The 21,633-nt window shown below is 43.4% G+C and overlaps 2 protein-coding genes across 3 annotated transcripts in view; one reads left to right on the forward strand and one right to left on the reverse strand.

Annotated features, from left to right (window-relative positions):
• yipf3 (Yip1 domain family, member 3) overlaps positions 1 to 21,633 on the reverse strand; it is a 302,848-nt gene that overhangs the window by 145,386 nt on the left and 135,829 nt on the right. The window lies entirely within an intron of this gene.
• On the forward strand, positions 7,118 to 9,931 carry LOC146972895 (GTPase IMAP family member 9-like). The gene is made up of 3 exons (XM_085799103.1): positions 7,118 to 7,134; positions 7,916 to 7,964; positions 8,999 to 9,931. Exons 1-3 carry the CDS (start codon positions 7,118 to 7,120, stop codon positions 9,929 to 9,931), a joined length of 999 nt encoding a protein of 332 aa, XP_085655229.1.

The raw sequence follows: 21,633 nt of genomic DNA on the forward strand, positions 1-21,633 counted from the left end.
TCGAAGGAAAATATTTTAATTCCAAACTATTTAAAGCGGAATTAATTAATTCCGCTTTAAAAACATCATGTAAACGTGGTAATTCACTATCTAAGACTCTTTAATACAGGTGACGACTAAATCTGGGCACAAATCTCCCATCAGTCCATTGAACTGCAGAGCTGGCCTCTTCATATTGGCTCATTTACTCCTCTAAATATCTACTTACTAAGGACTAGAGTTTTTTTAACATGTTCACTTTGTGTTCACTTTATTGTGTTGGCCATGATGCCGGTATTGTATTGGAGAAGATCTGAGGAGAGGTTCTTATTAAAAATGACAATTAGTGGGGCGGTGTTTAGCTCACTTGGTAGAGCACTCGCCCCATTTGTTGAGGCTACAGTCCTCACTGCAGGTGATGACCCTGGTTCAAATCCCGTGCCGAGTGGCCCTATCCTGCCTGTCATTCCCCCCTTGCCTCCTATTTCCTGTCACTCTCTGAACTATCCTGTCATCAAAAGCGAAAAAGCCCTAAAAATATATTTAAAATATATATATATACATATGATAATTGGTAAGAGATATAGAAATGACTGAAGACGTGAACTGTCTTGTCACAATTTTGTTGTCATGTCTTGCTCCCCTTTATCTTTGAAGATTGTTGAAAAATTGTTGCTACTTTGGAATTGGCTATTAGAAACCTTCACAGACATGACCATTGAAGACAATCAATGTCCCCTGATAAGGCCTGGGTTAATTAATTTTCCAACTGCTACCTTAACTCTGCTGACTGACAAGAATTGGCACATTCCAAAAGTTCTTAGGTACTGTGATCAGCTGTGCTTAGATCTAAAGAATCACATGCAGCTACAGTATATATGTAATCCTCACTAACCACACTTTATCAACAAAGATCCAAAACTTAACTGTTCCATAAATGTCATGTACTTGGGGTGTTGTTCAGCTCAGTTGGTAGAGCTGCCGCCCCATGTGTTGAGGCTACAGTTCTCACTGCAGGCAGCAGCCTTGGTTCGAATCTCACATTTGGCAGCCCTTTCCCCCCTCTCTGTCCATTTCCTGTCTCTCTCTCTCAACTGTGCTGTCCATTAAAGTTGAAAAAAAGCTCTAAAAAATACATTTTATAAATATCATGTATTCTACTTTGAATAAATCACTTACTTCTACTTGACTTGTTTCTTTTCTTATGATGGATCTCATTTTGAGATCAGTGTTAGTGGCACACAAAACAAAATATCCCTTTTAAAAGGCTTTCAAATATGTAAATACTAGCAGATTGATGAAAAATGATTTTATTTTACTCACAAGGAACTGGAGGAACACACAGGGACAACCCAGGACATGGTATGAGGTAGAAATACAGACAATCCAACAAAGACAAAGGGAGAACACTGAGCTTAAAGGGTTTTCCAGCTGTTTAAAATGTTGGATAAGGGGTGGTGATTAGCTCACTTGGTAGAGCTGCCGCCCCATATTGAGGCTGTGGCCCCAAGCTGGTGAACAATAGTCTGTATGTGGGTGGGGGGGAAGAAGGCAAGAGGCTTAGGAGGGCTCTCTTAGAAATTCAGGCTAATTTTCAGCCAGCATCATCACATGGTTTTATGTGTTGGTAGTTCATCATCAAGTATCACATAAGTTTTTCTACGTGAATCAGTTTGCTTTGGCACAACAGTTGATTAAGTTGACAGCAAGAAAATTTACTTTTAAGGCCCTTTCACACCGCGGACGTAACGAATAAACGACACGAAATTGCCAAATATTTGCGGCCAAATATTTTGCATCAAAACCATTCACACCGACGGCGACACGAATATGCGACGATGCGACAATTAGATTCCAAAGTTTCGCTTTGCGACGGTGGTTCTTCGCCTCCACGTCACGTCTTTAATCTGTTAATTATCCCTCACGTCGCTATGCCACTGTTGTCTTGTTACCAACTTTACTCAACACAGCAGCAGCTACTGTCTGATCACTGATTAATATCTGATCAATATCTGATCACTGTCCTGACAGTATGAACACACTCTATTGCTATTTCTCCTCCTCCTCTCCTCTTTCCACTTACCACCCCCCCCCCTCCTCTCCTCTCCTCCTCCTCCTTTTCCTCTTCCTCCTCCTCCTCCTCCTTTTCCTCTCCTCCTCCTCTCCTCTCCTCCGAGACACAGGTTATTTATTGTTTACATTAGCGGCCAAGCACGTGTCCCTGCGCCCGTGTGTGTGTGTGTGTGTGTGTGTGCGTGTGTGTACGTGCGGTGTGACCGTACTCCAGAGAGACGGCAGGTGGAGGGGCTGGCTGGCAGAGATCAGAGCAAAGACGGTGAAACGCTCAAAGCTGTGTGTGTTCTGACGTGGGGGGTGTGACGTACCTCCTTTTCACGCCACATGATTGGTTGATGCGTTTATTCGCCGGGCGAAAGCTCAGAAAAATCGACCTCGCTCCAAAAAAAAATTATGTCGCATTTTCGCCGCGACACATTCGCGGTCGGTGTGAAAGGACCGTGATGAAAACCGGGGTTCGAAAAAAAATATTGATGCGCGAATTATTCGCACGAAAAATACGTCTCCGGTGTGAAAGGGCCTTTACACGAAAAAAACCATGCTTTCCACAGCATCATGAGGTCCTCTTCTTCATGACCATGGGGAAATGGAAGGGGCTTGAAAACATAATGGTCACATGACCAAAAATGTGTTCCGTTTTCTAGATACAGGGGGTGTCTCACCTTACCCCACTCTCCCCTACCTTTAACACCTTCACAGACACTTTCACTTACACCTTTATCACACTGAAAACTCTGAGTTGTCTCTGTTGATTTTATTTTTTTGTGCCTTAAACTACGTATAAAAACACGACTGAATTTGGCTCTAGTAGTCTGTTACATATCTAGAGTTCTGATCTCTGAGCTCTTGGCTGAACACAGATGTGATGTGTGCAAAGGGAGGGGCTGTGGCCAGACCATAATATAGAGATGAAGATCAAAATGAAACTATTCACCAAGAATAAACCAACAAGACAAGACTCCACAGAGCACCTGCCTGTCAAAGACCAACATGGGCAACAGATACAGTACGCTTGGTAAGAACATTTAAAACTTTCACATTTGTCCACTTTTGAAAGCCGTAATGTTCGTCTCTAAATTAATTTCAGACCGACTGTTCATGGATACCTCTCCTCCACTCTTAAATGACAGTACAATCAGCTGACCTGTGTGTGTGTGTGTGTGTGCATGTTCTGTTACAAACATGGCTATATGCAGTCATATATGTGAAACTGTGACAAGGCAAAAATAAAGTCAGCCTTTCTTTACTAGTACAAATAATGAAATGAACAAAAGTCTAGTATCTGTCTAGATTACAATGGTACATTTGTGATATTATCATGATGGTGGCAACAAATCCTTTATTCCTGGTGCCATTAAGATGCACAATGCCATTTGTTAGGCTATACGTGTGTTTTATTTTGTATTTTTTTTACTTTTTATATCATTTTCTATCATTTATCATATTATTTTAGGTTATGTAAGATGCTGGACGATCTGAATTTCCCTCCTAGGGATTAATAAAGTATTTTCAATTCAATCAATTCAATTCAAAAATGATGCAAATCACTATTGGAAGATTTTGGCTTACTTCCTTGAGTCTGTCAAAGCAAAGTGAATGTATTAAAGTAGAATTGCTTGACTTCAGTGGTTCTTAGCAAAAGCTTCAGTCTGTGTGTGGATGTGACCCCTTACTGCAGGTCAAGACTGAAGCTTTCTATTGGGACATTTTAATTTGTTGTTAACAATAATAGGAATCCTGCTTAGCAGGTTTGGCTGTGATGGATATAAACATCATCATGTGTCATGACTGTGCTCTGAGACCATAGCAACACATACTGTACATACCAGTCACTCCAGCCAGACTGGGTCAGAACCTGGTATGTGACTACACCACCTGTGCTGGCTGGTGGAGCACCAGAAATGTTAAATCAACTGAACAGAAAATCTAAACTGCAACAGACGACAACAAGGTGCAGGAAGGTGGTGCCTGCTGAGGCAGGATGTCCTTAACTAACCTTTATTTAGGTTCGCTGTTTAGCTCAGTGCAGAGAGCAGGCACCCCATATGCAGAGAGTCTAGTCCTTGCTGCAGCCCGTCCCGGATCAAAACCTGGCTTGGGTGGCCCTTCAATGCAAGGAAAATAGACTTGCACTTATATAGCACTTTTCACTGTTCGTCACATTCACACATTCACACATTCAATGCAAATCCAATCAAAGTGTGGGTTCATTGTGCAGCTAGGAATCAAACCACTTAATGAACGACCCACTATAACTCCTGAGCAACAGCTGCATGCCACCCCCCCTCTCTGCCTCCCCTTTTCCCTTTACTCTCTACTATACTATCAATTTATTTATGTGAAGGACGTTGGTCAGTTGCCTCCACCCAACCAGGAACTTGTAACACCCACAACATAGCAGCTTTGAGGTCTATTATATAAAACAGCTTCAACATAACCAGGATAACATTCACGTCTAACTTCACTGAACCAAACAACAGACATCCTGTATAACCTGTTCTGTGATGCTGATCTTGATTTAGTAACCCTTTTATCCTTTCAGCTATGGGCAGATCGTGTGAAAGGGGAGGAGCTGACAATTATGAGCAACATGGCATAAGACGATATGTTTATTAATCCCACACATGAGAAATTTGGTCGTGACAGTAGCATTTGTAACATACAAGGTAATAAAAGTAGGAGAACATGCAAATGTAGAGATTAAAAACGATGCAACGATTTTGCAATGTTCACGAGATGCATTAGAGGATGAGTTAATAGGGTTTGATTCCATGGGACACCATAGTATGTACGCATTGCTGTGTGCAACTGTAGATAAAAAAAGAAAGAGGAGCCAGGCAAATTATAGATTTGTCTAAGTTCATGAAATTATCTAAGGCAGTCTTCATTATACACATCAGACAAAGTATGAACTCCCTGATTTTGCCAAGAGGAGAAAATGATTGGTTCACCACCTAAGTAATAAATTATTTCTGAAAAAAAATTGGTGTATCTAAGTGCCACTTCCATATCGGGCGGCTGTGGCTCAGGTGGTAGAGCGGGTCGTTCACTAACCGGAAGGTCAGCGTTTCGATTCCTGGCTCCCCCTGTCTGCATGTCGAAGTGTCCTTGGGCAAGACACTGAACCCACACCTGCCCTGTGTGAATGTGTGTGAATGATTATCTACCAAAGCCTGTCTGCGAGCAGTGCTGTATGAATGTGTGTGAAAGGGTGAATGCGACCATTACAGTGTAAAGCGCTTTGAGTGGTCCGAGTGACTAGAAAAGCGCTATATAAGTGCAAGTCCATTTACCATTTACCATATCCCATTTAACTGATTTGGCTATGTTATTCCAAACTAGAATTGAGTTTGCAATAATTGATCCAAATTTGTTCTGACAGAATTTTGGGAGAGGCCGGAGAGAAGAACATCTTTAAAGTCCCTGAAAAGTGACACTGGATTCGTTTTCTGAGTTAATCACATCCCAGACATATGTCCTATTAACCATCCTGCCAATTTTGGATGCTAGAAAAATTCGTTTAGTAGGTGAAATTAGGTTTTAAAATCATGACTAAATGAGGCAGTTCTCGCAGCTCTGGATGTCTGGTGCAGGCACAGAAGCCCCGCCCACTTGCTGAGCTTCGTCAAGTTTCAACTGTCAATCAAATGGCCTACCGGCCGGCCAACTATGCTGACACTACTGCTAACTGTCACATCGTACCTGAGCAGCTACGGGCTTGAGCTATACGCTTGAGCTGAGTATATGAGTACTTTTGCCACCTCTGGCGCAGCGCTGCCTCTGGGATCTGTATAGACTATGTTCAAATAACACCACATTTACATCAATAAATAAATGTTTTACAATGACCTGATAAGTCTGCATTACATTTTATTAGGACAGAGACCAAGCTAGTGGACTGGTAGCTCCGGCGGCGCTGGTAGCTCTAGGGGTAGTGGCAGCAGACGCTCGTTGGCATTCTTGAAGTATTTATAATATTACTGTGCACATGGGAGGAGTTATGAAAGTAGGGACGCCAGTGTGTCACGGCGCCCCCTCTGTAGGCCTGCCCTTAAAAACAAAGACCACTGAAGCAGAGTGAAACTGTGAAACCCTAACCTCTAAAATTAAGCACTGTACAGCAGGCGCGTAGGCAGGAGTGGGCCTGGCCGGACCAGTGCCGCCCACATGAATCACTGGCCCGCCCGTCCACGTTTCATAAGAAGAAAAATGTAATTGATTAAATTAAATTTACTGCAGTTAATCGATCGTTTTCAATGGGAGTTGTTCTGTGAAATATAAACAAGGCCGACAGATGTAGCGGATCTTTGTTTAAAACGTTGATGCAGCGCACTGAGCACACAAGGGAGAGAGGAGGTGAAAAGAGACATGTTACCTGTTGTATAATACTGGACTCAGTCATGTAGCACAATCGCTTAAACACCGAGACCAGTGAGTAGGCTATAACGAGTCAAAAAGCTGCAGACACTGATAACTGATCACTGCCTGAAGAGTTTGAAAGCAGCCTCTAACTTCATGACCGCAGCTCAAACAGACCCGGTGCTTCAGCACGGTGACGCTTTGATAAACAGTGGATCTATGCAGGTTTACAGTATCCTCCTGTATCTATTAGCCGGTCGCTACCGGAGCTTCATTAAAAAAAGAAATTTTAAAAAAGCGCTCGTTGCGGTAAAGCTGAGAACAGTGGAGCTTGCTCTACTACAGCTGATCAGCTGACATGTGGTCAAGACATAGCTACAGACCTGTCACTGTCACAGGTGCATTTCATTTTTATAGACTTCACCCTCAGAGCTCTGTCTTCAGACTGTCCTGACCTGTCCCTGAACACCACACAGGGACAACATGGAGCTGCTGTGTGATTGGTTACTGAGTTGTATTGTTTACATAGGTACAGTTAAATACAGTTTATCATCATAGTGGCAGGAAAGATCATTTCATCTGTATGTATCAAATATTGTGTTGGTCAAGAGCAAGTTACAAAAAAAAAAGAAAAAAGTTGTGCAATAAAATGGTTAACAGTGATGTGCGCTCTATATGAAATGGTCTGTCCTTCTGAGAAAAGATGGCCCATCCAATTTTGTACTGGCCCACCCAAAATTAAAATTCTGCCTACGCCACTGCTGTACAGAAATGAGTCTTTTTGCATGTTTTTATCAATAAATTTCGAACGCTTTTAATATATTTTGAAACAAAACTCCAATTTCACTTTCCAGGGACTTTAAGCATGTATGGGGATACAATGTGATTCTCTATGTTCACCCAAGGTGTGTCTGCATTGTTGTCAAACCACCTTGATACAGATTTCATCATAAAGGATATACATTTCAAAGTTAGGTACTGAGAGGCCTCCTGAGGTCCTACTCTTCTGAAGCGTTGAGCTACTAATTCTTGGGTGCTGGTTTTGCCATATGAATTTAAATGTCAGCCCCTGTATCTTCTCCCAAAATCCAGCTGGTGGGCGTAAATGTAGCATATTTGCATAGAAATTAACCTTGGGAAGTATATGGGACCATATGTGTTGAATTTGTTGGAAAAGTTGTAACAGCCTGTGACAGGCAGGCAATCCCAGGCCTCTGTGGTTGGGACCTGTGAGCCATGGGATACGCACATGGTGAGACACTGGAGCACGCCCATTCCCCTTGATTGTTTAACCCAGGGGTTTTCAAAGTGTGAGAGACTGAGCCCCCCTTAATGAAAAATAAACAGCTGTGTGCCCCCCCCCCAAAAAAAGAGAGAGAATTAAACATAGCCTATTTATTATCAGTTACTATGACCAAAACAATATTTGATTCATTAAACGCATATATTAATTATCATGACAACATAAAGCACTGACTAATAAACCTAAACATTGATATAGAACTCTGACTGTAACACACTCATCACACAAGCAGCTTCATGCTCTCCCTGTGTGATCATCTGGGAAGCAGAGAAGCAGACAGTCTGAGGTTGAAGTTTGTATCAATGCACAGGTGAGACTGTGACAGGTCTCTGTACGTCTTGACCACATGTCAGCTGTTCAGCTGTAGTAGAGGAGAACTCAGCTGTTTACAGCTCCACCGCGACGTGCATTTATTTTTTTATTTTTTTTATTCTTTTAGGAGCGGTATATTGCGGCTTTACGCGGGAGGACACGCGGTGCTACAGCTGATCCAATGTATAAATCTGAGCTTGGCCACTGTGAGGCACCAGGTCGCTTTGAGCTGCGTTCATATGAAGTTATACGCTGCATCACCTGACGCTCTTCTTTTTCTAACCAGAATAGTTCCGCAGCCAACGTACAGTAGGGCTATCAGCCGAGCCTGAGGCCAGCTGAGCTGAGCTCCGCTCTCCCTGCAACACAGATCACTTGCTCTGAGCGTCACATATCGCCGCGGAGTGGATTGTATTGGAATCAATTGAGATCCCCCTGCGTCGGAATAAAGAAACAAGGCGCTGAGGGGCACCTTGGGCATCAGTGCACAACGCGAAAGGGCCCTGACCAAGCGTCAGTTTATGACGCGTCGGGAGTGAGTGTTGCTCCCTGACACATCAGTCGAGCATAATCGCAGCCTGTGTGTTACAACAAGATTGTGTTTTATCATATCGCAGTATAATTGCAAATTATATACTACTGCAAAAAACATTAATCATTTAGCCCTATGTGCAAGTGACATGTAACTCATCTTTTGTTTGAATGTTTTCAGTTTTTCTTTTTTTTTATTTCTCATGTCGCGCCCCCCCTCAAACTCTCTGGCGCCCCCAAGGGGGGGCACGCCTCACACTTTGAAAACCCCTGGTTTAACCTATAAATTTCCACAGTGCATTAATGGTGACTCAGGGGTTGATGTAAAAAAACAAAATAGGGGTTCTGATCATGTGACAGTGCTAACATTGAATTCAGAGTTTGTTCTTTACAACATCAAAAATGTGTTTGTGAAATTCTCCAACAGAACTACCAGAGCCAGACCTCAGGATCGTGTTGGTTGGGAAAACTGGAGCTGGGAAAAGTACAACAGGAAACACCATCTTAGGGAGGAAAGCTTTTCAAAAGTTGATGTCATCTTCTTCAGTCACATCAGAGTGTAAGACAGAAACAGGCGAGTTTGGTAATCAAACACTGGAAGTCACTGATACTCCAGGGCTGTTTGACAATAACCAGTCTGAAGAGCAGGTGACGACAGAGATTGTTAGATCCATCTCACTGGCTGCTCCAGGTCCTCATGTGTTCCTGGTTGTGATCCGGCCAAACAGGTTCACAGAAGAAGAAAATGAAACAGTGACAATCATTCTGGAAGTATTTGGAAAAAACACAACAGCTTACACCATGGTCCTGTTCACCCATGGAGATGATCTGATAGCAGACCAAGTCACTATAAAGCAAGTAACTGGTAAAAACAAAGTTCTCAGTGCCTTCCTCAGGCAGTGCCAGGGAGGATACCATGTCTTCAACAACAGAGATAATGACCCATCTCAGGTCCGTGAGCTTCTGGAGAAGATCAACAAAATGGTTCAGAGAAACGGAGGAAGCCACTACACCAATGAAATGCTCCAAGAAGCTGAGAGAGCCATACAAGAAGAGATGGAACGTCTTCGGAGAGAAGATCCAAATATGACCCGCCAGGAGGCAAGAAGAAGAGCAGAGGAAGACAACCCTTTTACACGAAAAGTATGGCGAGCTGTAGCTGCTATTCTTGGAGGAGTTGTTGCAGCAGGTGTTGGAGCTGTTGGAGCAGCTGGAGCAGCAGTTGGAGCAGGTGTTGGAGCAGCAGTTGGAGCTGGTGTTGGATTTGTTGGAGGTCCAATAGGAGCTGCAGTAGGAGCTGTAGTGGCAGGTGGAGTAACAGCTGCAGTCATCGGTGTCAACTGCTGCAGTGGAGCTCATAAGGGCATGTAAAACATAATAATATTTACCTGTAATTAATGACCACCAGCAGCTCATTACAGCAATTTTACAATGGATATAAAGGGCAAATAATCATGCTAACTGTGTGTAAACTTTATTTGATCAGGTCTTGTTTATTTTTTTCATCATCTTTTCCAGCAGGTATCTTTCTGCTTCAGTTTGAGACCATCAGTGTTTTAATTTCACTCATTATTCAACATGTGATTAAACTGTAACTGGTGCTCTCTGTAGTCCAAATCAATCAACATGTCATAATCTGTAGTTTGTGATTTTAAGCGTCAGGAGACGTTGGACAGGTTTGATTTGCTATAAGGAGAAGTGCTATGAGCTCTTCATTCAGTATCTAAGACCCACCCAGTGTAGCAGGAGTCTGGAGTTGACCCCAACAACAAAGGGCGGTCCAATCCACCAAAACATTTGGTCCTATGTCCACATGTATATTGTTCTCCAAATTAAACACATCTAATTGCTGGTTGCTTGTTCCAGAGATAAATAACATATAATCTTCCCTTTAAAATAAATAAATAAATCATTTCTACTTGACTTGTTCTGTGTTTTCATTTCTTATGATTTGATTTGATTTGATTTAATTGAATTTATTAATTTAAGGGCGTGGGAGTGCGTCTAAACTGGACAGGAAGCCGGTGGAGTGAAGCTGGTGCCAGTTAAAAGACGAGCAGCTGCGTTGTGTAGCGGCTGCAGACTGATCCTGATGGACCCCCCTCGCCCCCCCCAGTGAAGAGCCCAGTGGTCACTACGGCCTCATGTCGTTAGACACTGTGACAACACTGATACAGTCTGTCTCCATGGTAACGTCTGATGTGAAGCCTCAACACTGAGTCCAACTCTGCACACACACACAACAACAACAACAACAATAACAACACACACACAAAAACAGTAACACACACACACACACACACAGAACGTGTGAAGTCGTTACAAAACGTCTTCGTCACTTTGACCCTGAACTCATCATCATCATCATCATCATCATCATCATCATCATCATCATCATCACTCTGTTTGTTTATTTGTTTATTGTGTTATAATGTAGGTCACACACACACACAACAACAACAACAACAACACACACACATCCACATTAATTGCTGACAGTGAAATGACTTCCTATTCAAACTGACAGAGACGACCTTCAACTGTGTGTGTGTGTGTGTGTGTGTGTGTGTGTGTGTGTGTGTGTGTGTGTGTGTGTGTGTGTGTGTGTGTGTGTGTGTGTGTGTGTGTGTGTGTGTGTGTGTGTGTGTGTGTGTGTGTGTGTGTGTGTCCTACCTGTCACTCTCTCAGTGACCTACATTCAGCCTCCATCACTTTAAATGCTGATTAAATGGATGTTGAACACACACACACACACACACACATACGGCATCTGTTATGAAATGAGTGTGTGTGTGTGTGTGTGTGTGTGTGTGTGTGTGTGTGTGTGTGTGTGTGTGTGTGTGTGTGTTTACATAACGCAGGTGAAACAGATGTTCTCTCAGGTGAGAACAGTCCTGATCCTGATCCAGGTCACCAGGTCCAGGTCTCCAGTCCTCCTCTATACATAAAAACAAACCTGGTTTAACCTGGTTTAACACATCTTTAACACAGTGGTTCTCAACCTTTTTACATCAAGGACCTAAATTGACACAAATTAGACCACAGACCCCCATTGGACAAAATTTTCAAGCAAACACCAGAAATAAACAAATATTTGTTCTGAGACTGAATAATGTTACTTTTTTTGTACATTCAAATTAGGGTCAATGGCGTGAATTTTTGGAAATATTATACAGAAATTTCTGGAAAAAAGTGGTCCAATTTCTCCAAAAACTTTTAAACATTTGTAGGAAGAAGTGGTTAAAAAAGAATTCTCAAAAAAATAAAATAAAAAAAATTAATAAATATGATAATAAAAATTCTAAAAAAAAAAAAAAAAAAAAAGTGGTAGAATTGGGGACCCCCTTGAACCCCCTCAAGGACCCCTGGGGGTCCCCGGACCCCACGTTGAGAACCACTGGTTTAACATACAGCGCTATAGAGAGCCTAAGCAGAAGCAGGAAGTAACGTCGCCATGGGAACTCAACTCTGAAAAAGTCTCCATGTGAGTGAACAGGACTGAAAGTTTTATTTCCTGATCCGATTGAATTGCGCCATGAGAAAAGACTCTGTCCTCTACCTGTTTAAAACATCACGTTTCATGAAGAGAAACCAGCAGTTTGTTGTCACGGCAACAGAAGAATGTATTTAGTGTGACTACAGATCTGGTGTCCCACAAAAAATATGTCACCAACTGACACGGGAAAGAAAGGACGCCATGTGGTCGCCATGGTGACGTCACCTACACCACCTGCATAGATATATAAACGTAGATGCCGCCTCTGACGCTGCTGCCCATTGGAACGGATTGTCGCCGCCGCCGCCATCTTGAGGAGGAGGTGTCTAACTTTTACTTACTGTATCTACAGAGGCAGACTGAATTTTCAACCGATTTTCAAGCCGTTTGTTTTAATATAATCACTACAATTCAGCTATATAGCTCACGTTAGCAGTTAGGGTTAATGTAAGTGCCATGAAACTGATTTAATATGGCCTAGCACAAATTATATAGGTAGCCTACAGTGGTTTACACTCACTCGCCGGCCTCATCACCATGGCAACCACAAACTCACAGCCGGGGGAAACAGCTGATAAGCCTAGCGGCTAGCCTACACATACAGGCAACAAAATAACAAACTATTAATATATTAACTACCGGTATATGCACTAAATGTAACACATATCCCACCGTATGATACGTTACGTTAGTTTCATTTATGTCAGATAACTCACCTACATCAAATTCAACAAGTTCATAATAGTTATATAATATAAAACAACTTATTACTTGAGAAAAGTTATTCCATGTCTCTTCGTTTTGGCGTTTCTTTCATGGGATGATCTGTACGCGGCACTAAAGTTTGGCATTTTGCCAGATTCACAGCTGTCAGACCCTCTGACTGTTGACTGCTTGTCAGGAGGAACTACTCCTCAAGATGGCGGCCGTGAGACATTCCAAACAAGCCCGAATGCGGCATCTACGTATATTGTCGCTACCCGATTTGCGACGTTACCCGATCTGTGACAAAACTGGTCTGCGCATGCGCAGACCGGCCGCCATCTTGGACAGCTGCCTACGGCAACTCCACTTGGACAAACTTCATTTGGGCGCTGCCCGATTTGCGTACATGCTTAAAGTTCTGTGAATTTAAAATACGGTACTGTGAAAATGATTAAAAAATAAAATAAAATAAAAACCGCGGAGGTCCGTCATAAGACAGCCGCGGCAGACTCGTTTATTCAGTGAGTGTTGTGGTAGTTGTGATTGTTTGTGGTTGTCATGGTGATGAGGCCGGCGAGAAAAGAGGACAGTAAACATTAAAAGTCCGCCTGTGTTCCTGTTTTCTGAGCATCAAGATCCTATTACCACCACAACCAACCCTCAATTTACATTACTAATAAAGTATTTTAAAAAATAAATAAAAAGATAAACCGTCTCTGGCGACGCACATAGGGCAGTGATCCTAAGTCAATTCAACTAAGTTTGTCCAAGTGGAGTTGCCGTACGTGGCTGTCACAGATCGGGTAGCGTCGCAGATCGGGTAGCGACATATATATATCTATGCACCACCTGCAGTGGCGTCCCTAGGCTAAAACATTCGGGGCTAAAGCCCCGGATGTTTTTTAATTAGCCCCGAATATTAATTTTAAAAAAAAAAAAAATTTTTTTTTTTTTTTAAGATCACATCCTCAAACTACGGTTATCTTATGTTGATGCTTCGATAAAACAGTGTTTTTGGACAGGTTTGAGTAACAATTAATTATATTTTTAAAAAGCCACTACTTTGGCTTTGGCACACAAGTGGTTAACACCTCCAGGTCGCATAGATATATATACGTAGATGCCGCATTCGGGCTTGTTTGGAATGTCTCACGGCCGCCATCTTGAGGAGTAGTTCCTCCTGACAAGCAGTCAACAGTCAGAGGGTTTGACAGCTGTGAATCTGGTGAAATGCCAAACTTTTGTGCCGCGTACGGATGTTCCCTTGAAAGAAACGCCAAAACGAAGAGACATGGAAGAACTTTTCTCAAGTAATAAGTTGTTTTATATTATATAACTGTTATGAACTTGTTGAATTTGATGTAGGTGAGTTATCTGACATAAATGAAACTAAGGTAACGTATCATAGGGTGGAGATGTGTTACATTTAGTGCATATACCGGTAGTTAATATATTAATAGTTTGTTATTTTGTTGCCTGTATGTGTAGGCTATAGGCTTATTAGCTGTTTCCCCCGGCTGTGAGTTTGTGGTTGCCATGGTGATGAGGCCGGCGAGTGAGTGTAAACCACTGTAGGCTACCTATATAATTGTGCTAGGCCATATTAAATCAGTTTCATGGCACTTACATTAACCCTAACTGCTAACGTGAGTTATGTAGCTGAATTGTAGTATTTATATTAAAACAAACGGCTTGAAAATCGGTTGAAAATTCAGTGATAGACCTCTGCCTCTGTAGACTACAGTTAGACACCTCCTGCTCAAGATGGCGGCGGCGGTAACAATCCGTTCCAATGGGCAGCAGCGTCAGAGGCGGCATCTACGTATATATATCTATGTCCAGGTCGCACTTGACGTCATTCACCCAAAACAGCGGCGCATTTAACTTGACAACAAATACCTGACAGCAGGCAGGTTTGACAACAGCAAGCTGCAGCTGTCTTTTGGTAGCTAGTAGCAGCTAAAGTGTATCAAGATGCCACAAAAAAGATTTCCATGTTTTCCCCCAAAGGTGGTCAGCAATCAAAAAGGTAATGGGAATAGAAATTATGTAAAAATGTATAATTTCGAAAAGAGTGTTGCAGCTGGAACTACAAGAGGGTAGTAGCTAACGTTAGCTAGCTAGCAGCTAGTTGATATTGCTCTGGTTGATATTACATGAGAAAAAAAGCAATAACTAGAAATAACTAAGTTTGGGCTTCTTCTAGAGGGGAAAGTTGCTGAAGTTAATGTGCTATAACATCGAACCATCTTGTTTATTTTCTTTTTCATGCATGATAGCAGCTAGTTAGCAGACAGGGATCCTGCACAGCCTGCCTCTTTTACTGTAGCTGCTAATGTGTTAAATGGAAACACAATGTGTTGTTACGTAGCTAGCTAATGTCAGTACATAGAACTAAATTCTAAATGGGTCATTCATTTGATGATCTGTGGATTGCATCGTTTTCACCTTTTTCACCAATGATGGAGAATGTCTCTATGCCTAAAAATTTTGCATGTGTCACTCTTCCGGGCTAAGCCCCGGATGTGTCAAAATCCTAGAGACGCCCCTGACCACCTGGAGTCTCTATGGTTACGGACTCTTCGGAGTTTTATTCTACAGTAGTTTTACGATAAACTGCTGATTTCTCTTCATGAAACGTGATGTTTTAAACAGGTAGAGGACAGAGTTTTTTACTCATGGCACAATTCAAACGGATCATGAAATAAAACTTTGACTCCCGTTCACTCACATGGAGACTTTTTCAGAGTTGAGTTCCCATGGTGACGTTACTTCCTGCTTCCGCTTAGGCTCTCTATACAAAAAGCTTGAAAAACTGTTAATTGTTCTGAGCACTAACGTATTTAAAACGTATTAACGGGTGATGGAGGGTTAAACTCTAATTAACTCTAACCTAGACACTGGTAACACATGAATCCTGATAGGAACGTAGTCCCAGTTTATACACGCAGACCTGAACTAGTGACTGTAGTGAAGATAAGTTACAAAGATGTTGAAGTTGCCATAATCCCTATAGTCATAGCAGTAGATTCGTTACCTTTCATTGTCGGTGCAAGCTGTTTTTAGAACGGCGGAGCAGAGCCGTGAGCTGTTCAGAGCTACGCTACGGAGGCTCATTATGGGATTTCTTTGGTTTCCCTCATCAAACTCATCAAATACACAATCCAACAACTCCACAACGCTCTGGTGGACAAGTTGTGAGCTGCACATTCACCACGCTATGAGATAATAACACAACGTTACCACACAGAGTTGTTCTAGAGGGAAATTCATGAAAAACCACTGATGCACGTTGCCTTCAGGGACAGTTTTTCATCAACAGTCTCTGTATTTCCCTCTACAACAACTCTGTCTGGTAACGTTGTGTTATTATCTGTTATATGCAGCAATAATAAAGGCTTCAGTTCAGTTAATGGGACCAGGTCCTAGTGGTTCTGGGTCCTGGTGGTTCTGGGTCCTGGTGCATACTTGCCAACACTCCCGATTTACGCGGGAGACTCCCGACTTTTAAACCTATTTCCCGCGATGCTCCCGGTTAGTAATTTCTCCCGCTAATCTCCCGATTTTACAGTGAAGGAAACAAGTGAGATTGTGGGGGATAATTGTTGCCGTATCTGGCAACCCTGGCCTGCCTGCACGTATGAGGCCAGCCGGTGACATGTCACTGACTGGAGTCAGTGATACCAGTAGCGTTGATACTGCGGTTGCCTGCCGCTGTCGACGTCGGCACGAGCGGACCCGCTGGTCCGAGCGGATGCGGCGGCGCACATTCGTTTTTTTTTTTTTCCATACTCCCCCTCCGTGCATGTCCGCGATGCACCGCTCCACAGACGTGCCCCCCCGCACAGCAGAGGAAACGGGCCCTTGAATGGCTGATCCAGACCCCTAGATTTAAAATACGAGTTTAGTTCTTGCCCACCAGCCACTGCCCCCCACCAGACCAGCTCTGAGTTCATGTTAAGTGTCACTCCAGCCATTCTTGCCTTCAGTCAGTAGCTACTACCTAAATGTGCTGCTTTTTTTCTTTTTTCTTTTTTTTTAGTCTGTTCCCTTTATGTTCTCAGAGTACACTAGAATGCTTCATTTATGTGTTAAAAATTACATTTTTTTGTGGGGGGGAATGCCCCCAGACCCCCCAACAGGGGTCTAGTGACTCAACTTTTTCACCCCTTCTGACTTTACTGACAGATTCTATGCATCTTCAGGTAGGCTTACTGGACAGGGCCACCTTTGGTCAGCCTTCTGGTTTTCATTTCAACAATTACAACTGCTTTTTTTCCCATTGTCCTGATTGGTAAACAGAAACATTTATTGAATAGGCTATCAAAGAAACAGTTTCAGAACAAGTTTCCTTCAGGTTTAAAATACAAGGCAAGAAATGATGGCAATTTATAGCCACACCTGGCGAATGAACCCTGATAAACTGATGAAAAAAAATCTCCCTATTTTTCACAACCCAATGTTGGCAAGTATGCTGGTGGTTCTGGGTCCTGGTGGTTCTGGGTCCTGGTGGTTCAAGCAATAGGCTAAGTCCGCTAGCTTAATGCTAACGTATAATGTAAAACCTCATAGACGTGCTAACAGAAATTAGCATTGCCGCAACCGAGCCATACAAGTCAAAAGACTACTTAAATAAATGACCGTACACAAATCTTTTAAATATGAACCTTCAAACACAAAAGTTGAAAACTTTTATTTTAGAAAAAAATATCTTTTATAATATTTAAATGTTTTAAACTGTACCACGTAGTAGGCTAGCCTACTGAGAACAAATTCCACCAGCCTGGCTGTGCGGTCAAGTGTTGATGGTAACCATAGCAACAATAGCAAATATCTCTGTAACTAAACAAACAAGCCATTACATACATTAAATGAAGAGATATAATGGTGAAAAAATGCATAGCTATTTCTCGCTAGATATGTTATAAAAACCTGCTTTAATGCCAAAACTATCTTTAAATACGGAATTTTTCACTTTGAACTAAACGAACAGCAGCCATTACAGTGGTTTGGACCGGGGGGGGGGGGGGGGGCGTGTTTACGTCTGTAGTGATGGCTGCAGTTAGGTATTATTGGGTGGTTCTGGGTCAAGGTGAATTTACATCAGTTTACGCTCAAACTCTTTTCTGGGAATTTCATTTAGTTGAGTCTGTTCATCACTGTGATGACACACACACACGCATACACACACACACACACACACACACACACACACACACTAACAGACACACACACACACACAGACATACACAGTGTCTATGTGGGTCTTTGGGTCAGTGTTGTGTGTCATTATGTTGATGATGTCGAGCTGCGACTTAACTCATCAGATGAAATGATGAAGCAGTTACACAAACAGATCAGTGTGTGTGTGTGTGTGTGTGTGTGTGTGTGTGTGTGTGTTCCTGCCTCCCTTATAAACCAGTCTGTGTGTTCAGGAGCTCTTTCACTCCTCAGACTCTGGAGCTGCTGAGGATGATGAAGATGATGAAGATGATGAAGATGAGGGCAGAGCTGTTCTTCTTTTTCTTCGTTCCTGTTTGAACTCGGAGGTCGACGTCTTCTCTGGATTAAAATCAACCAGATTCATCAGTTTGGACCCGACTGAGTCTCTGGTCCTGGTCTTCCTCAGTCCTCCTCTGGAGTCTCAGGTACTGAACATGTGATAAGGTTAAAGCAGAAGTAAGCGATCCGGTGGTTTTGGCTAATGCTGCGTTCCAGGCAGGCTTTTGAAACCGTAAATTACAGCTTCAAGTCACAACTTACGACTTTGTAGCGTTCCAGGTAACCCACTCGTGTTTCTCCGACCTGTTTTACCTGTGAAAGTCACTATAACGGCCACTCGTAACTTCTGACCCGTGAACTCGTACCAGATCAAACTGGTACCACTTCACAGGTCGGAAAAACACCAGTTACGAGTTGCCTTGAACGCACCATAACGTCTTGTCAGCCGATGGAGTTAGCAGTCCCCGCCCTCGTCATGGATCTATTGGTCCTCGTCCCTACGTCACCACATTCAGGCGCATCCCTTGGCTGCACACACAGAGAGGACTGCCCCTTTATGCCGTTCTCTCTCCTCATTGGATAAAAACTGTAGGATACGATAAATGTTTTCTCCTGGGCTCAGAGCAGAGCAGAGTGACTGACAGACCCGTGTTTCAGACCAAACACTCTATAGAAGTGATTGCTGTCGGAAGATACAACTATTTAACACTTAGATTAACACAAAAATTCACCTGACTGCTGCTTTAAAATGATGTGATGAGAAGGCAAGGCAATTTTATTTGTATATACCCTGCAGGGGGCAAAGCAAAAAAAAACCGACACGGAGCGTTGTAAAAGGTTTGACAGCAGGAATGAGCTGTAGGAACTTGAAGGATTAAAACCTGGGTGGACAACCTGGTCAACTAGCTGCTGGAAAGCTACAGGGGACAAAACCCCTTTCTTGGGTCATTTTGCTGGAGAAATGATGTAAATGCAAATATTTAGGTACTACAATGGTATAAATAGTCATACAACTATAACATTTGGCAGAGAGTATCTTGACACATAGGGGGAGGCAGGAAAAAAAGATTCTGGGGTTTGTTGCAACTGGATTTTAAGATATCACCCTCAACATCCCAAAGAAGACAAAAAAAAAAGTACTGTTCGCCTGACAAATTCTCATGAAAATTATTATTTTTCAGCACTTTATGGAGAATATCTATGCCTAACATGTAGAAAACTTCCTTAATTCATAAGCTTCCATTTGAGTCCAAGATAGCCTTTCTACTAGCTACTGGAAAGCTACAGGCTGGATAGATAGCCTTTCTATCTCCAAAGCCCCACTTGCTGTGGCCAACGGTCTTCTCTATCTGTCTGTTCACTTTGGGGAGACCAGAAATAGAATGGTTTCTGATCAGGCCAGTTAACATGGAGTTTTTCACAATAGGTGTTGCATTGTTTGGAGCCAGCCTGTAGCTTTCCAGTAGCTAGTAGAAAGGCTGTCTTGGACTCAAATGGAAGCTTATGAATTAAGGGAATTTTCTATATACATGTTAGGCATAGATATTCTCCATAAAGTGCTGAAAAATAATAATTTTCGTGAGAATTTGTCAGGCGAACAGTACTTTTTTTTGGGTCTTTTTTGGGATGTTGAGGGTGATATCTTAAAATCGAGTTGCAACAAACCCCAGAATCTTTTTTTCATGCCTCCCCCTATGTGTCAAGATACTCTCTGCCAAATGTTATAGTTGTATGACTATTTATGCCATTATTTGCATTTACATCATTTCTCCAGCAAAATGTAGCCTGACTCTCGCCAGACCCTTGTAGTTCCGCAAAGCTACGCTGAGCTCCACACAAGGGTCTGGGACTGCTCCATAGGCGATTCATTTCAGAAGGCGGGGCCTTGTAAAAAAAATCTTGTATGTGATTGGATAAACCACTTGTCCGTTATCTTGTTGACGTGCTACTTCAGCCACTCACTGCGAGCCGCCATTGTTGTTTGACTCAAACAGTCGCTTCAGCGCTACGTCACACCTCAGAAAGTCCCGCCCGGCGATCCTGATTGGTTCATTATTTTTTGCTCCGGGGAAGAAGTTTGCATTGGCCTCGAGTCCAGACCCTTGTGCGAAGCTGAGCGTAGCGCCTCTGGCGTAGCTTTGCGGAACTACAAGGGTCTGGCGAGAGCCAGGCTAAGCAAAATGACCCCAGAAAGGGGTTTTGTCCCCTGTAGCTTTCCAGCAGCTAGTTGACCGGGTTGTCCACCCAGGTTTTAATCCTTCAAGGTCCTAGAGATCATTTCTGCTGTCAAACCTTTTACAACGCTCCGTGTCGGTTTTTCAAAAAACTGGGATTTTGAAAAGCAGGCAGGCCGTGACTCCGCCCCCTTTAGGAGACCAACAGGCCGTGACTCCGCCCCCTTTAGGAGACCAACAGACCGTGACTCCGCCCCCTTTAGGAGACCGGCAGACCGTGACTCCGCCCCCTTTAGGAGACCAATAGACCCTGACTCCGCCCCCTTTAGGAGACCGGCAGACTGTGACTCCGCCCCCTTTAGGAGACCAGCAGACAGACCATGACTCCGCCCCCTTTAGGAGACCAGCAGACCGTGACTCCTCCCCCTTTAGGCGACCAGCAGACCGTGACTCCGCCCCCTTTAGGAGACCAGCAGGCAGTGACTCCGCCCCCTTTAGGAGACCAGCAGACAGACCGTGACTCCGCCCCCTTTAGGAGACCAACAGACCGTGACTCCTCCCCCTTTAGGAGACCAACAGACCGTGACTCCGCCCCCTTTAGGAGACCAGGCCGTGACTCCGCCCCCTTTAGGAGACCAGCAAACCGTGACTCCGCCCCCTTTAGGAGACCGGCAGCATCATGACTCCGCCCCCTTTAGGAGACCAGCAGACAGACCGTGACTCCGCCCCCTTTAGGAGAGACTAGCAGACCGTGACTCCGCCCCCTTTAGGAGACCAACAGACCGTGACTCCGCCCCCTTTAGGAGACCAGCAGACCGTGACTCCGCCCCCTTTAGGAGACCAACAGACCGTGACTCCGCCCCCTTTAGGAGACCAGCAGACAGACCGTGACTCCGCCCCCTTTAGGAGACAGGAAGTGTTTCATACTGTACTCTACTGTAGAGCTGAGAATATTTCCCATCAGCCATTGCACCTTTCTGAAAAACTGACCAATCACATTTATTCACAAGTTAAGTCAGTTTTGTCTTTGTTAATATGAGAGAACAACAAAGACCATGATGCATTGCTGCTCTGTGCAGTGACTTCACTGTCAGCTCATTAATTATGTTTCAAACTGTCGCTGTTGTTTTGTTTTTAATGTCACCGACCTGTCAGTCAACTGTGTGTGTGTGTCTCTCTCTCCCCCCCCCCCCCCC

Source organism: Trachurus japonicus, chromosome 15 (assembly GCF_045865225.1).
Source record: "Trachurus japonicus isolate A0001 chromosome 15, Traja_1.0".
Taxonomy (NCBI): Eukaryota; Metazoa; Chordata; class Actinopteri; order Carangiformes; family Carangidae; genus Trachurus; species Trachurus japonicus.

Coding starts and splice junctions, on each gene's coding strand:
- LOC146972895 (XM_085799103.1), top strand. Junction 7,965..8,998: donor AGCAGCTTCATGCTCTCCCT/GTGTGATCATCT, acceptor GAACTACCAGAG/CCAGACCTCAGGATCGTGTT.